The sequence below is a fragment of the Myotis daubentonii genome, chromosome 19 (genome assembly GCF_963259705.1).
Source record: "Myotis daubentonii chromosome 19, mMyoDau2.1, whole genome shotgun sequence".
Lineage (NCBI taxonomy): Eukaryota > Metazoa > Chordata > Mammalia > Chiroptera > Vespertilionidae > Myotis > Myotis daubentonii.
The window spans coordinates 18,942,219-18,958,238 of NC_081858.1; the positions used below are offsets into that span (position 1 = coordinate 18,942,219).

The 16,020-nt window shown below is 57.0% G+C and overlaps 1 protein-coding gene across 2 annotated transcripts in view; it reads left to right on the forward strand.

Annotated features, from left to right (window-relative positions):
• ST14 (ST14 transmembrane serine protease matriptase) overlaps window positions 1-15,099 on the forward strand; it is a 35,325-nt gene extending 20,226 nt beyond the window's left edge. For both annotated transcript variants that reach the window (XM_059676438.1, XM_059676439.1), the window contains exons 8-19: window positions 2,082-2,221; window positions 2,519-2,616; window positions 3,576-3,685; window positions 3,843-3,973; window positions 5,366-5,470; window positions 5,789-5,899; window positions 5,994-6,107; window positions 6,411-6,533; window positions 7,320-7,506; window positions 13,046-13,320; window positions 14,248-14,384; window positions 14,456-15,099. In XM_059676438.1, the coding sequence (XP_059532421.1) occupies window positions 2,082-2,221; window positions 2,519-2,616; window positions 3,576-3,685; window positions 3,843-3,973; window positions 5,366-5,470; window positions 5,789-5,899; window positions 5,994-6,107; window positions 6,411-6,533; window positions 7,320-7,506; window positions 13,046-13,320; window positions 14,248-14,384; window positions 14,456-14,617 (1,693 nt within the window). In that variant the 3' untranslated portion in view covers window positions 14,618-15,099. The remainder of the gene's footprint in view (window positions 1-2,081; window positions 2,222-2,518; window positions 2,617-3,575; window positions 3,686-3,842; window positions 3,974-5,365; window positions 5,471-5,788; window positions 5,900-5,993; window positions 6,108-6,410; window positions 6,534-7,319; window positions 7,507-13,045; window positions 13,321-14,247; window positions 14,385-14,455) is intronic.
• The last annotated feature ends 921 nt before the right edge of the window (window positions 15,100-16,020 follow it).

Below are 16,020 nucleotides of genomic sequence, written 5' to 3' on the forward strand. Positions count from 1 at the left end.
ATCAGGCCAGCAGGGGGGGAGCAGTTAGGGGTGATCAGGCTGGCAGGGAAGGGCAGTTAGGGGCAATCAGGCAGGCAGGCAGAGGGGTTAGGGGCAATCAGGCAGGCAGGCAGGTGAGCGGTTAGGAGCCAGTGGTCCCAGATTGCGAGAGGGTGCAGGTTGGGGGGCTGATGTCGCCTCCCCCGCCCCCCCACACCAATTTTGTGCACCGGGCCTCTAATATATATATATAGCCTTTAGAAGGAAAGGAAAGAAAAGAGTTTGCTACTCACAATTCCCAAACAGAGGGCCCCCCTGGGGAAGCACCAGGGTGGTCGGGAGGCGAGGGCACGGTGGCAAACATGGCAGTGCTGTTCTGTGTGGTTCCCGCAGGAAAGGCGAGGCAGGGAGGTGCTTTAAGTACCTCCAATGGGCTCTGGGTCCTGGGGCTGTCTCTCCGGGGCTGGGGCCTGGCTGTGGGGTGATTAAGCCGGTGGGTGGTGGCCAGGAATGTGGGAGCCCCAGGGAGGAGACGCGGGGTGGGCTCTGGATGGGTTGGCTTGCACGTGAAAGGCTTAGCCGAGGGTGTGTCTAGACCAGCCGTGGGCAAACTACGGCCCGATCCGGCCCGTGTGAAATGAATAAAACTATTGAAATAAAAGACCGTACCCTCTTATGTAATGATGTTTACTTTGAATTTATATTAGTTCACACAAACACTCCATCCATGCTTTTGTTCCGGCCCTCCCGTCCAGTTTAAGAACCCACTGTGGCCCTCGAGTCAAAAAGTTTGCCCACCCCTGGTCTAGACTGTCTCTAGGAATGGCCTGACCTTGAGAGGGCCCTCTCTCCAGTCAGCAAGGTCCCAGGTGCGAAAGCATCGGGATTCCAGGGACTCAAAAGGCAGCATGCACCTGCCACGGAGCTGGGGTGCGAGATGAACGCCGCCCCCGCCAGCCGCAGGTCAGGCAGGAGCTGCCCTCGGGGGCACTACGGGCGGCGGGCAGACTGCCCCCTCCCCAGCTCTGCCTACATCTCAGGATGAATGACAGGCTAAGAGTCAAGCCCACACCCAGCGGGAACCCATCTGCTTCCACAGCTTAGTATCGGGACCTCTGTCCACACCCCTTGGGGTGCAGGGTTCTCTCCCTGCTAGTTTACTAGCTGTACTACAAATAAACACATCTCCTGGGAGGCAGGAGTGGAAAACAGGCATGTGTAAGGGGGACCTATATCTTTCATAATCTTACTTTCCAGAAACAGCAACTGCTGATTTTGTGATGTCTGTTCTTCCAGACTTTTCTGCTGTGTGAGTGTCTGTGATTGTCTTTAAATATAGGGCTATGCAGCACCTTTGGCTTTGTTATCTGCTTTTAAAAAATGAAGTTTAGAATAAAATGAAGGGGAAATAAAAAATAAATAAAAATGAAGTATACAGGATAGGGCAAAAGTAGGTCTACAGTTGTCCGTACGGAAAATAATACAATAATTAATGAATAGTACAAGAATAAAGGCTGCGTTTCACGTACTCACAATTTTAAACCTACGTTTGCCCCACCCTTGATTGTGATGGTCTTTCCGAATCAGTAGTTCTGTCTCTGATCCGCAGTTTCCGGTGGGACAGATGTGGTGTAGCTGAGAGGCCGCAGGACACGGTCCTTGGCCGTGTGGGCTCCGGAGCCTGATGCCCGGGCTTGAATTCAGCCCCGACACTGACTGACTGTGGAATCGTTAGTTCGCCTCTCCATGCCTCAGTGTCCTTATCTGTAAAATGGGGCTGATCGTCTCTACTGTGCACAGTTGCTGTGAAGCTACCTGAGTTAATGGCTATAAAAGCACTGAGCGTTAGTAGTTCATAGTGTTGCGACTCCTGTTATTGCTATTAGTTAACCTGTAGTTTAACGAATCCTCCAGTGTTAGTCAGTCAGTGTTTGTGAGGTTTTGCTATTTCAGACGGACCGTCTTATCATTAAATCCTTACTGAGGTCATGTGTGGGGCGGGCCTGTTGTGAAGGGGCTCAGGGTTAGGGGTGGGGTCCTTGGGCCCCCTCTGTGTGGCTTCTGTTTGCCCTCACTAACGCCCGCCCCTTTTGCCCCCACAGGCTGTGTGGCACCTACCCCCCCTCCTACAACCTGACCTTCATCTCCTCCCAGAATGTCCTGCTCGTCACGCTGATAACCAACACGGAGCGGCGACACCCTGGCTTTGAAGCCGTGTTCTTCCAGATGCCCAAGATGAGCGGTAAGGAGGGGAGGGGTGGGGGCAGGGGCAGGAGGGCCAGGAGCAGGGGTGGGCAGAGGGAGAAGGGGACAGCAGGTAGTGGTGGGCTGGCCAGGTCGGTGACAGAGGCTGGAAGCTTAAGCCATAGGCCATTAGCCCTTCACCTGGGTCCGGAGCCCCGCCAATGCCATCTGCCTCCCAACTCTGGCTGTGGAGCCTCCCGGTGCCCAGCTGCCAGGCCTGCAGCCGACAGCCCTGCCCCTCCGTCTGGCCCAGCCCGTGCTCAGTCCTCATGCTCTTTCTCCTCTACCCTCTCAGGCTGTGGAGGCTACTTACATGACACCCACGGGACATTTAGCAGCCCCTACTACCCGGGCCACTACCCTCCCAACATCAACTGCACGTGGCAGATCGAGGTAGGAGCTGTGGGGGGAGGCGAAGGAGGGGTCAGGGAGATGGATGAGAGAGAGAGGCAGAGGGACGAAGGGCGCTCCGGATGGCACGTGAAGGAGCGCAGAGGGGATGAGCTCCTTGGCCACCCCGCGAGGCTGCAGGGGTGAGTCGCACGGGTGGCAGGGTCGCGCGTGGCAGGGTCGTGCAGGGCTGACCTGCTGCGAAGTCAGGCAGACCCAGACTCATGTCCCAGCTCCTCCGTGGCTGTCTGGGGGCCGTGGGCAGGGGCGGGGGCAGCTTGCTCTGGGTCATGTAAGAGGGCTGGTGGCTGCTCCCAGCCAGAGGTGCGGTGGGGACGACGAGGTCAGAGTGGGCATGTGCCGCTGAGCGCACTTGCTGAATGGCCCTGGGACAAGAGTCCCGCCCACAGGACTGCTTCTCACGCCCTCCCAATCCCAGACCCATCCCCTTTTCCTCCCTCGATAATGGTGGGAGGACCTTCCAGCCCTTTATTTAAAAAAAAAAAAAATGTTTTTATTGATTTCAGAAAGAGGAAGGGAGAGGGAGAGAGAAATAGTAACATAAATGATGAGAGAGAATCATTGATTGGTTGATTGGTTGCCTCCTGCACACCCCACACTAGGGATTAAGCCACAACCTGGGCATGTGCCCTTGACTGGGAATCGAACCATAACCTCCTGGTTCATAGGTCAACACTCAACCACTGAGCCACACTGGCCGGGCGCAGCCTGCTTTAGTGCTATAACCGTGTCTCTTGCTCCTGAGTCTAGAGGTCCTTCCAAACACGGCCCCCGACCCCTCCTGCTCTGGGTGGCATGTTGCCCCCATGGCCCGAGAGGAGAAGCAGCAGCCACGCTCCCTGCCCACCCCCTCCTCCCAGCCCCACGGCCACCGCCGACACCCACGGGTTTGGGAAAGAGGGAAAGAAGCCGCGGAGACCCAGCAGCGTGTCTTTCTGCAGGTGCCCCACAACCGAAACGTGAAGGTGTCCTTCAAAGTCTTCTACCTGTGGGAGCCCAATGTGCCCACGGGCACGTGCCTCAAGGACTATGTGGAGGTCAACGGGGAGAAGTGAGTGCCTGGGAGAGGGGGCGTCGGCTGGGGAGTGGGGGAGCAAGCCGGTGAGTGGGGCCACTGGCCGGGGAGTCGGGGAGCGGGCCTGGTGCCCATGGGGGGGTGCCCATGTCCTGGGAGGGGGTCCTCTGCCTACAGTTGGCCTCCCCCCCAGGTTCTGCGGAGAGAAGTCCCAGTTTGTGGTCGCCAGCAAGAGCAGCAGGATCACGGTGCGCTTCCATTCGGACCAGTCCTACACCGACACGGGCTTCCTGGCCGAGTACCTGTCCTATGACTCCAGTGACCGTGAGTGGCTTCTTCGGGAGGAGGCACCTGGCTGGGGGGAGGGGCCCTCCGTGCTGCAGTTTCTTAGCGTCGGGCCTTCCACATCCTAAGACACGAGGGAGTGTGGGGCGCCTGTCCCTCCAGCAGCCTTCTGAGCGGATAAAGGCCACCTTACATGCATGAATTTTTTAAAATCTATTTTTTTAAAAGATATTTTTATTGATTTCAGAGAGGAAGGGAGAGGGAGAGAGAGAGAGAGAGAGAGAGAACGTCATTGATTGGCTGCCTCCTGCGTGCCCCCTACTGGGAATCGAGCCAGCCACACGGGCATGTGCCCTGACTGGGAATCGAACCATGACCTCCTGGTTCATAGGTTGACGCTCAACCACTGAGCCATGCCAGCCGGGCCGTGGATGTAAGAAAGACCCCTGTGAACACGGGCACACACCACACCCTTCGGCCCCCGGTGCGGCCCCTCAGCCCGAGGACCCTGGGTGCCTTTGGACCACCTGTCCCTGTGGTTCGGTATCACTGATCATCGGTGCTTGTCTCGGTGGCCTTTTAGCACCTTTATGGTTAATAGCATAATTTTGAGACGTTGGAAAGTTCTGGGCGTGAACACCACGCTAACTGCTCCTGGCTTGGACAGGTGCATGAGCTGTCCCTGAGGGATCTAGCAGTTTCTGTTGCCTTTAATCTCACTGTCTGTGGTGTGAGTAGCGGTTCTTCCACGTATAAATGTTTTTGGGTTTTTTTTGTGTCAGCCCTTCATCGGAGAATAACCTTTTGAAAGACATTTTAACTGTACACAGGAGTGCAAGGTTTTAATTTAAAATTCGACTGCATGGCTCTCCACCAAGTGAAACTGGCTGAGCAAACCCCTAGGATAAGTGACTAAGCTACCGATGCAGACAAAGTGACAGTGGTCTCCCCGAACCTCGCCGTCTGCCTGATGACATCAGGTGTCAGACACCCTCCCGTTTCAGAAACACGGGAATGCGGGAAGTGCCTTGATTAGGGAAATGCGGGACAGGACACCCACATTCCCGAGCTGCCCAGCTGCTGTTGCTCTGTGTCGCTCTGGGGCGCTGGCACTTGGGGGCCACCGAACACCCAGCCAGCCCCTCTCTGCTTTGCCCGGAGCTCCCTGGGTTGGGCCAAGGGCCATCGGGAGGGATGACCAGCCTTCCTGTTTCGGCTCTAAGAAATCCCCTTGCCACGCTTGGTGGACCAGGAGACCCCTGCCCTCTGGTGCCCGTGGCAGCCTGCTGCCCTCCGTTCAGGGTTGGACTGGCCAGTTTTCGTTAGTCCTCAGTGTGGCTGCGAGGTTGGCTCTGGGGGGGGAGGTGAGGCGGGGAGCCGGCCGTGGAGGCGGGTGGAGGCCCGGACCTCAGGCCTGTCCTCTCCCCGCAGCGTGCCCGGGGAAGTTCATGTGCAACACGGGGCGCTGCATTGGAAACGAGCTGCGCTGCGATGGCTGGGCCGACTGCGCCGACCACAGCGACGAGCTCGACTGCAGTGAGTGGGGCCGGGGGCCCGGACGTCCTCTCTTGCCCTTGCCGTGCCCTGGCGCCTGCCAGCTGGTCCCGGTGGCCTGAGGTGGCGGGAGGTGGGGGGAGGTTGTGCCCATCCCCGAGTAGACATCTAGCCCTCCCGCGCTCGCCTGTGCGGAGCCTTGGCCCCGTGGAGCAGCTCCAAAGGCGGTGAGTGGGGCACCCGGATGCTCTCCAGGGACCGGTCCCCCGGCAGCTTCCCAGGGAAGCAGTGAGTGACCGGTGAGCTGGGGCTCACATCCTGCTGAGCCTCCCCAGCTGACTGCTGCCCTCGCCCCCCCAGAATGCAACGCCACCTACCAGTTCACGTGCAAGAACAAGTTCTGCAAGCCCCTCTTCTGGGTGTGCGACACCGTGAACGACTGTGGGGACAACAGCGACGAGCTGGAGTGCAGTGAGTGCCCGTGGGGGGCTGCCCGGGGGGACCCGGCTCCCAGCAGTCCACTCAGGGGGGACTTGGACCCCTGACAGTGCTTTCTGCTTCCCAGGTTGTCCAGATAAGACCTTCAAGTGTGGCAACGGGAAGTGCATCCCCGAGAGCCAGCGATGTGATGGGAAGGACAACTGTGGGGACGGGTCCGATGAGGCCAAGTGCAGCAGCGGTAAGGCCTGGCCCTGCCCTCTGACCTTTAGGGGGTTCCCCCTGCTCCCGGGAAGCCGCCCAAGCACACTCACATGCAGTGCGTGCAGAGCTTAATAAACACAAACTGCCTTCTTGACGCAAGGGCGTCCGCAGAGGGAGAACCTTCCAGAACGTGGAGGACCCTGGGCAGGGCTGGAAGGACAGTGGACGGTGGGGTGGCGGGTGGGCCGGGCCTGAGTGAGGGGCGCAGATGGCTGGATGGCAGGCTGCTGAGGAGGTCCCCAGTGGAACTGACTCTCCCCATGTCCTGCTCCCCATGCAGGGACTGTCGTTGCCTGCACCAAACACACCTACCGCTGCCACAACGGGCTCTGCTTGAGCAAGACCAACCCCGAGTGTGACGGGAAGAAGGACTGTAGCGACGGCTCGGATGAGAAGAACTGCGGTGAGCGGGCCCACCCGCGGGCACAGGGGGTCCACTGTGCGGGCACAGACAGAGGCGGAACCCGCCAGGGCCTCCCGCTCCCATTTCTGCCCTGGCTGCTGCCCGGAGGAAAGGATGACCTTGCCAACTTGTTGACTGGCATGAGGGCACTGCCCCAGGGGCGTGCTCTGGTCTGGGAGGCAAGGCCCAGGGCAGCCAGCAGCTCGGTTGTCCTGGTCCCGGCGGGGGTGCTGGGCTGGCCTCTGCTTCTGGACCCGGCTTTCCTGTCCTGCCCGGGGGAGGGGGCACAGCTTCCCCAGCCCTCACCAGTGTTTGCCCGCACCCCATCCCAGGCTTTAGTTTGCAGTCTCCTGTGTGTATCCCAGAAGCCCTGGTCCAAGTTATATCTGAGCATAGCAGCTGTTCTCTGACTTCATGTCACCCGCCCGAGCTCCCTCTGAGCTGTGTCTTCAGCGTTTGCCAGGGAAATCTAGGCAAATGGCACCCCTGGTAATCTAAGCAAACCAGCAGGTGTCTGCAGGCGCCCGAATGCATTTGTTCAGGGGGGGAGGCTGGGGGGATGTAAGGGCGTTGACCTTGGGAGCAGGGAAGGGGCCCCGTGGAATTCAGTGGGTCCGAGGCTGAGTTCCTCGCTCGTAGGGTCTGTCATGCCACAATGGCACCAGCAGTACTGTGCCCACTGTGAGGCGACTGCCCCCCCGCGGGCTCTCCCTGGGCCTGCGGCAGGGCCTGGAGCTGGCACCCACCCTAACTCCCTGCCCTTCCTTCGGGTCCCGCCCCTCGCAGACTGCGGGCTGCGGGCCTTCAGCAGGCAGTCCCGGGTGGTCGGAGGCAAGGATGCGGAGGAAGGCGAGTGGCCCTGGCAGGTGAGCCTGCACGCGCTGGGCCAGGGCCACCTGTGCGGGGCCTCGCTCATCTCCCCCAGCTGGATGGTGTCCGCCGCACACTGCTTCGCCGACGACCGAGGATTCAAGTGAGCCACGGGGTGGGGTTGGGGGGCTCTGGGAGGCCCTCCCGTGGGTTCTGGGGCTGGAAGGCCTGTGTCTGAGTCATGAAGGTGGGCTGGCACTGGGGCAGGGCCAGGCTGGAGGGTGCAGACACCCAGGATGCGGCTACTCACAGCAATAATGAAAACAGGTGTCTCGTAGGGGCTCCCTCTCAGGCAAGCACCACCTGTCAGTGTTGGCGAACCTATGACACGCGTGTCAGAGGTGACACGCGAACTCATTTTTTTGGTTGATTTTTCTTTGTTAAATGGCATTTAAATATCTAAAATAAATATCAAAAAATATAAGTCTTTGTTTTACTATGGTTGCAGATCAAAAAATGTCTATATGTGACACGGCACCAGAGTTGAGTTAGGGCTTTTCAAAATGTTGACACGCCAAGCTCAAAAGGTTCGCCATCACTGACCTAAGTGTTTTCCTAGCGACCTGGTCAGGCAGGTCTGCTCACGTGGCATTTTACAGAAACGTAGGTTCAGGGAGGTAAGCACGTTTGCTCAGGGTTGCCCAGGTACCGAGTGGCAGAGCGAGACCCGGGCCCAGGTGTGTGGACCCACAGCCTGCTGGGCCGTCGCTGCACTTAACGGGCTCCCCGGGACTTGCTCAGACCAGCCGAGCAGCGACAGGCAGGTGGCCACGGGCGGGTATTCACACTCCCAGGCCTCAGGCTTCTGGGTGGCACTGGGAGTTCGTAGCCTTAGATGGTGAGGATTAAACATGAAGTGCTGGGCTCTGCGTCTGCGCACAGTAGGTGCTCGGCATGTTGTCACCACAGGTCCGGGTCAGCCTCGATCCCAGCACCTGGATGGTCCCTAGGAAGGGTTGTGCTGGGGTCTCAGGACGGGCTGGCCAGCAGCTTCAGGAGGGAGTCTAGGGGACAGCTTGCTCCTGGCGCTGCGGGCACAGGGCACAGACATTCCCACGCTCCAGGGTTTCCCACGCTCGGGGCAGATGTGGGCATGGCCAGACGGCACGTGGGTGGAGGGAGTGGAGTCGGCACTGTGGTCCCTGGGGCCTCGCTGGGCAGTGCGGCCTCCCGCACCTGACTGTCCTTCCTCTTCCCATTCTGTCACCTTCACTCCAACTCCACCGTGGGCAGAAGTGACTAGAATTCTGCCCGAGGTCTGGGGAGGACGGCTGTGAGGCATGCCCTGTGGGCAGGGGCGTCTGGTCTGGGTGTGACATGCGAGGGCGTTTGTCACTGGACCAGGAGACAGACCTGAGACAGAGGGAGAGCTGTGAGCAGAGGCAGGGGTGGAGAGTGCAGGGACCCGGAGCGCGGTCACTACGGACGCGTTTCTAGGTCTCAGATGCTCGCAGTCCTTCCTGAGAGGAGGTATCATGTTATGGCTGGGGGCACAGGTTGCTGGTTTGGATCATCTATGACTTGTTAGCTGTGTGATCTTGGGCGAGCAAGTTACTTAGCCCCTTTGTGCGTGAGTCCTCATCTGAGAATGGGCGGCCCCACCTGGAAGGGCTTTTCGGGAGAGAAAATGACATGACCTGTGGACCTAGAGGAGTTCTTGGCGAGCGGTCAGCTCCGTCCGACTGTTGACCTCCCCCAGGGTCCTCTCCCACACCAGGGCAGTCACCGGGACCTCGGTGCCACACTTCCCGGCTGGCTTCTGTTACTGGTAGGTGTGCACCTGAAACAGGTCAAGACGAGGTCGGCTCAGACAATAAAGACTGTCCTCAGCTGGGTACCATGTCTTTAGAGGGAAGACGCTGCGGCTGGAGTTGGGGTTGCTGGGTGAGTGGGCCTGGCTGGGGCAGGGGTGCAGAGTCTTGGGGCACAGGGCTCCGCAGCAGCACAGGGCTGACAGAGGGACGTCCGTGGCAGGTGATGGGATCCCAGGAAGATGGAGCCAGAGGGGACAGGGGACTCCCCTCCTCCCCCACCCTGTCATATCCTTCCATCCGCAGGCCCTGGCCTCCTCCGTATCCCGGTAGCTGCTCTGCCCTTTCCCACTCACAGGGCCTCCGCCTCGGCGCCCCGGCCCAGGTGGCTGCAGCAGCCCTGCCTGATCGTGTCGCTTCCTCTGAGCACGTTCAGTCTGTACTCCCCAGTGCCAGAGCCGTCTTTCCAATGAGCTACCCTGATCCTGTCAGCCCTTATATGCCAGCCGTGGCTTGCAGGGTGGCGTAGAAATGTCGCAGCGTGACCCACACGCCACACCGTCAGGACTCTTCAACCTCAGCCGCCTGTCCTGGCCTCACACTGTCCATATGTTCAATTTGGGGGGCGCCCTACACATTCCCTTTGCTCTCTCTGTTTTCGTGTGTTTTTTTTAAAGTATATTTTATTGATTTCAGAGAGGAAGGGAGAGGCAGAGCTAGAAACATCAATGATGAGAGAGAATCATTGATCAGCTGCCTCCTGCACACCCCACACTGGGGATCAAGCCTGCAACCCAGGCATGTGCCCTGACCGGGAATTGAACTGTGACCTCCTGGTTCCTAGGTCAACGCTCAACCACTGAGCCACGCCGGGCCCTCTTTGCTCTGTCTCTGAATATGCTGCTTTCTCCCCACCTGTCCATCTGACCAAGTCCTGTTAGATCTCCAAGGCCTGGTCCATGACCCGCTCCCTGTCCCACCTCCTGCCTCCACTCCACGCTCTCCTGTAGGGTCTGCCCCCCCCCCCCCCCAGGGACACTTCGCACACTGTGTCGTGGCCGTTCTCCTGGGTCCCTCCCCACGTTCACTGTGAACTCAAAGACTCGGTCTAGTGCAATTCCTAGAACATCAGAGAAGCCCAGTAATTATTGAGTAAAGAAGCAGATGAATGGATGAGGACATGGTTGACTATGAGGATGACGGGGGCGGGGGGAGTTAGAAAGGGTGAGGCAGAATTAGCGGGGGGTGTGGAATGCCAGTTGGTGAGGTGAGGCTGACTGGGTAGGTCTGGGGACTCAGGTTAGGTTGTCGAGTATGACAAAGAGGTCCTTAGGGAGCTGTTATCTGGCAGCAACAGATTAGAGTGAAACCAGAGGCCAAAAGGTCTGTGTGGAGGCTGGCACTTCGGTCTGGGTGTGAGACTCCGTAGGGAGGGGCGGCAAGAATGGAAGGTGGGGGTGGGGTGGGTGCTGAGTCAGCAGACGGCTGCCGGACCTGGCTCTGGGCAGGGCTCTGGGAAGGGACGGGGTAACAGGCACCCGAGGGTGAGTCTGCAGGGCTGGGTTGAGTAGCCTCCTGACTTCCTGAGAGGTTTGAGAGCATATGCATTTTCTGTTTTAAAGACCTATTTTCCCAATTTTTTATTTTGGGGGAAAAAAATTCAAACCTACAACAAAGTTGCGATTATCATGAAAAAATAAAAAGTACAGTGGACTCCCTCATATCCTTTATCTGTTTCACTAATTGTTGAATTTTACCACATTTGTTTTAGTTTTATCTCTTCGCGCATGCCCGCGCACACACATATTTTGTTTTAAACTTCACGTTATATTTTCTTTTCTTTTTTTTTTATTGATTTCAGAGGGGAAGGGAGAGGGAGAGAGAGATAGAAACGTCACTGATGAGAGAGAATCATTGACTGGCTGCCTTCGGCACGCCCCACACTGGGGATCGAACCTGAAACCCAGCTCTGTGCCCTGACTGGGAATTGAACCGTGACCTCCTGGTTCATAGATAGGTGCTCAACCACTGAGCCACTCCGGCCAGGCCTCATTGGTTTTCTTTAGTCTCTTTTATTTTTTTTTTATTTTTTAAATATATTTTATTGATTTTTTACAGAGAGGAAGGGAGAGAGACAGAGAGTTAGAAACATCAATGAGAGAGAAACATCGATCAGCTGCCTCCTGCACATCTCCCACTGGGGATGTGCCCGCAACCCAGGTACATGCCCTTGACCGGAATCGAACCCGGGACCTTTCAGTCTGCAGGCCGACGCTCTATCCACTGAGCCAAACCGGTTTCGGCTCTTTAGTCTCTTTTAAATCTGAAACAGCTCCCCAAGCCTTTAATTTTTGGTCTGTGTTGGCATTGCATTTTTTAAAAGTCCCGCCCAGTTATTTTATAGGCTGTCTCTCAATTTGGATTTTTCTGATTGTTGTTTCTCCATTAGAGTTCGGTTACACGTTTTTGTGGGAAATACTGCCTCGGTGATATTGTGTCCTCAGGAAGCAGATGGTATCCGACTGGGAGGAAAGTTGGATTACGAGGTGTCCCTGGGTTTCCCCACCCAGAGGTACTTCCCCCCCGGGGCTGTGAATAAGTAATCTTGGATGACCCTTTGAGTCAGTGTGAACATCGTGTTCCCCAGCAATCTTTTATCCAGTGGTTGTAGCATTCCTCAGTGATTGGTTTTAAAATATGTATATTATTGATTTCAGAGAGGAAGGGAGAGGGAGAGAGAGATAGAAACATCCATGATGAGAGAGAAACATTGATCGGCTGCCTCCTGCACGCCCCACACTGGGGATTGAGCCCGCAACCTGGGCATGTGCCCTGACCAGGAGTTGAACCGTTGACCTTCTGGTTCATAGGTCGATGCTCAACCACTGAACCACGCTAGCCGGGCTCCTCAATGATTCTTGCATGTGTTGGTTACTGCTGTGGTGGGTGCAAAATGCGATTTATCATCCACCCTTTCTTCTGTATTTATTAGCTGGTTTTTCTGTAAAGCATACCTTTCCTCCTCCTCATTAATTTTTTGGAATGATTTTTTAGACTCAGGATGAACTCATGGGTTTCTGTTCCCCCTTCTCTGTTATTCAGTGTGTGCAGTAACGAAGCCTGTTGTGTATGTGCGTGTTCAGCGGATCCTGAGTTTGGCCCGTGAACGCCTTGCCCTGCTGGCTCCTCACTGTTTCAGAACCCACTCACTTCCGTTACATACATGGTCTAGGCTGGCTTTTTTGTTTCCTTGCTCCAGACCTGGAAACAGCCATTTCTCCAAGGAGCCTTGGTTCCTTTGAATGGAGGAGGATATTTAGAAACCAAGTTCTGGCTGGTATTGGGGATGGTACTGCTTTTAGGGTGCGTCTGTGGAAAAATGAGGCGTGTGTACTGCTACGCTGTGTGTCAGCAGCACAGGGCTCTTCCCCTGCCCCCTCCTGATTTGTGGCCCCCTTTTCCCACGTCAGAATTTGGCCCCCAACATCAGTGTCTTGTCCTTATGTGTTCAGCCCTCTAGTAAACACGAGACACTTCCAGAATTGCTACTGCGATCCTGCTACCGGCAGCAAACCCGATAGGTCCAGTTCAAGGCATTTTTTTCAATTCTATTGGTACCTAGAGTAGACGCCACTGTGTTAGAAAAGCATTTGGATTGAGTTCTGTGTTATTCCTTCTGTGAAAGATGAGATTAGTAAGATATAATAAGGTATTTTTTGGTAAACAGACAAAAATGAATTAAAAGAGGGAATGGGGGTTGAGTGAGGTGGTAGGAGGCACCTAGAAGTTTCCAGTTGAGGGCGGCGGCCAAGCAGGAGCCACACTCCCCTCACAGTGTGCGGCAGGTGTGCGGCAGGTGGCTCACGGGGTGCTGTCTGGCTCCCCATGCAGGTACTCCGACCACACCATGTGGAAAGCCTTCCTGGGCCTACACGACCAGAGCAAGCGCAGCGCCCCGGGGGTGCAGGAGCGCGGCCTGAAGCGCATCATCAGCCACCCTTCCTTCAACGACTTCACCTTCGACTACGACATCGCGCTGCTGGAGCTGGAGCGGCCGGTCGAGTACAGCAACACCGTGCGGCCCATCTGCCTGCCCGACACCTCGCACGACTTCCCCACGGGCAAGGCCATCTGGGTCACCGGCTGGGGCCACACCTACGAGGGAGGTGAGCTGGCCTGCCCCGCCTCCCTCCCCTGGTAGGACCAGGCTGTCCAGAGTGAGGGGGGTGTGGGGGGGGGCGCTGGGAGGCCGGCTTTGGATGGACATCCTGGTTGCATGACTTGGGCGAGTTGCTTAAACTCTGAGCCTGTTTATTCGCCTGTAAAATGAAGATAAAGGGTATCAGGGAACCTAAGAGCACTGAGGGGCCTGTGGAGCGGTGCCTGCGTCGGGAACCAGTGGTGGGAGGCCAGGCTCCTCTCTCCTTCTGCCTCCACGAGGGCCCTTATAAATGTTGTATTGAAGCACTCGGTTCTGATCTGCTATACTACACTGCTGGAACCTGTAGACTATGGAGAGGAAAGAAAAATAACCTGGCTTAAGGCATTTTATGGTGCTTTCTTCCTCTTTTTTTTTTTTAATCCTCACCTGAGGATATTTTTCCCATTGATTTCTAGGGAGAGTGGAAGGGAGGGAGGAGGGGAGGAGGGGGAGAGAGAGAGAGAAACATCAAAGTGAAAGAGACACATCGATTGGTTGCCTTCCGCCTGTGCCCCTACCTGGGGAACCTGCAACCAAGGTACATGCCCTTGACTGGGAATCGAACCCACGACCCTTCGGTCCAAGGGCCAGTGCTCTGACCGCTGAGCAAACTGCCAGGGCCGCTTTCTGTTCCTTATTCTCACAGCTGTTCCGTGGTGTATAGGGGGTCTTTTGGGCCTGCCACCTAATGGCTTACGTGGCTGCACAATCTCCGACGGCAGATGCGTCATCAGTTACTTAGCCGTTTGTCTGCCTCAGGCTTGGGTTGTGTCCAGAATGTTGTTAGTCCAGTTACTGCTGCGGGAGCACCTTGGAGGGTGCCTTCCCCATGTGGCGTGGCCCCAGGAGCCCGCCTGCCCCCCCAGCTCAGCCCGCCCTGCCCTCTCGCCAGGCACCGTGGTGCTGATCCTGCAGAAGGGCGAGATCCGCATCATCAACCAGACGACCTGCGAGAAGCTGTTGCCGCAGCAGATCACCCCGCGCATGATGTGCGTGGGCTACCTGAGCGGGGGCGTGGATGCCTGCCAGGTGGGTGCTGGGCGCCGGGCGGGGTGGGTCTGGGAAGGTGGGCAGGACACTCAGGACTTGTCTCTCCTCAGGGCGATTCCGGGGGCCCCCTGTCCAGCGTGGAGGCGGATGGGCGGATCTTCCAGGCCGGCGTGGTGAGCTGGGGCGAAGGCTGCGCTCAGAGGGACAAGCCTGGCGTGTACACGAGGCTCCCGATTTTTCGGGACTGGATTAAAGAGCAGACTGGGGTGTAGAGGCAGGGGCCATCCACTGGTCACCCCAACGTGCACCCCGGCAGGCTGAGCGCCGGATTGCTACCTGCACCCCTGCCTCAGGCCCCCCACAGACTGAGCTGAATCCCCAGGACTCTGGAGATGGAGGACCAGCCAGCAGAGCCTCTCACCTCCCTCGGTCTCCGAAGTGGGGCTGGGAGGTGGGGAGAGGAGGATGCCGGCGCTGGCCTGGAGCGGAGGCCTGAGACCGCAGCCGGTCCCTCCAGCCCGAGGCAGCCGGGCCGTCCCCGGTCATCGGCTTCCTCGCCTCTGATCCAGGCCCAGCCGCGATGCTGCCCCGGGGTGGGGCTGGGCGCTGTGGCTCCTGGGGACGCTCTTCAGGAAGCCGGGCCCGGAGGACCCTGGACGACAGACAGGTCTACAACGCGAACTGTTCTCCCAGCTCCCAGCTGGGGTTCAGAGTGTGTTTGTGTGTTTGAGTAAAATACTTTATTTCTTTTTAAGTATTTGTGTTCTTACTGCAGTGCTGACCCTGGAGCCAGGCTGAGAGTGGGGGCCGCAGGGCTCAGGGCCTTCTCCGGCCAGCACGGGCTGGGTTTGTGCTGGGTTTCTGTAGCTTCCGAGAACAGGGCCTGGTGCCCTGCTTTGTCTCAGAAAGAAAGGAGGAAGTAGAACTTTCCATCAGGTGGGGAGGTGGTTACATAAACGGTGCGTGCGCATGTGCTTACATGCGTGCATGCTTACACATGTGTGCATGCTTACACGTGTGTTTGTGTGGGTGTGCTTACACATGCAGGCATGAGGAGTCCTGTGGCTTTGGAGGAGTCGCGCTGCCTTGCTTACAGGCTCTCACCTCTCTAGTCCATCCATAATCCTTTGAGTTTTACTTAATTATTTAAAATGGCCGAAACCGGTTTGGCTCAGTGGATAGAGCGTCGGCCTGCGGACTGAAGGGTCCCAGGTTCGATTCCGGTCAAGGGCATGTACCTGGGTTGCGGGCACATTCCCGGTGGGGGATGTGCAGGAGGCGGCTGGTCGATGTTTCTCTCTCATCGATGTTTCTGACTCTCTATCTCTCTCCCTTCCTCTCTGTAAAAAATCAATAAAATATATTTAAAATAAATAAATAAATAAATAAAATGTTCTCCTTGGCCCTAGCTGGTTGGCTAGTGGATAGAGTGCCGGCCTGCGAACTGAAAGGTCCCAGGTTCGATTCTGGTCCCGGGCACATGCCCAGGTTGTGGGCTCAATCCCCAGTGTGGGGCGTGCAGGAGGCAGCCGATCAATGATTCTCTCCCGTCATTGATGTTTCCATCTCTCCCTCTTCCTTCCTCTCTGAAATCAATAAAAATATATTTTTAAAAAATTAAAAAATAAGATGTTCTCTTTGCTTGGGGTGACCCAGAGGGACAGTGTCAAGGACC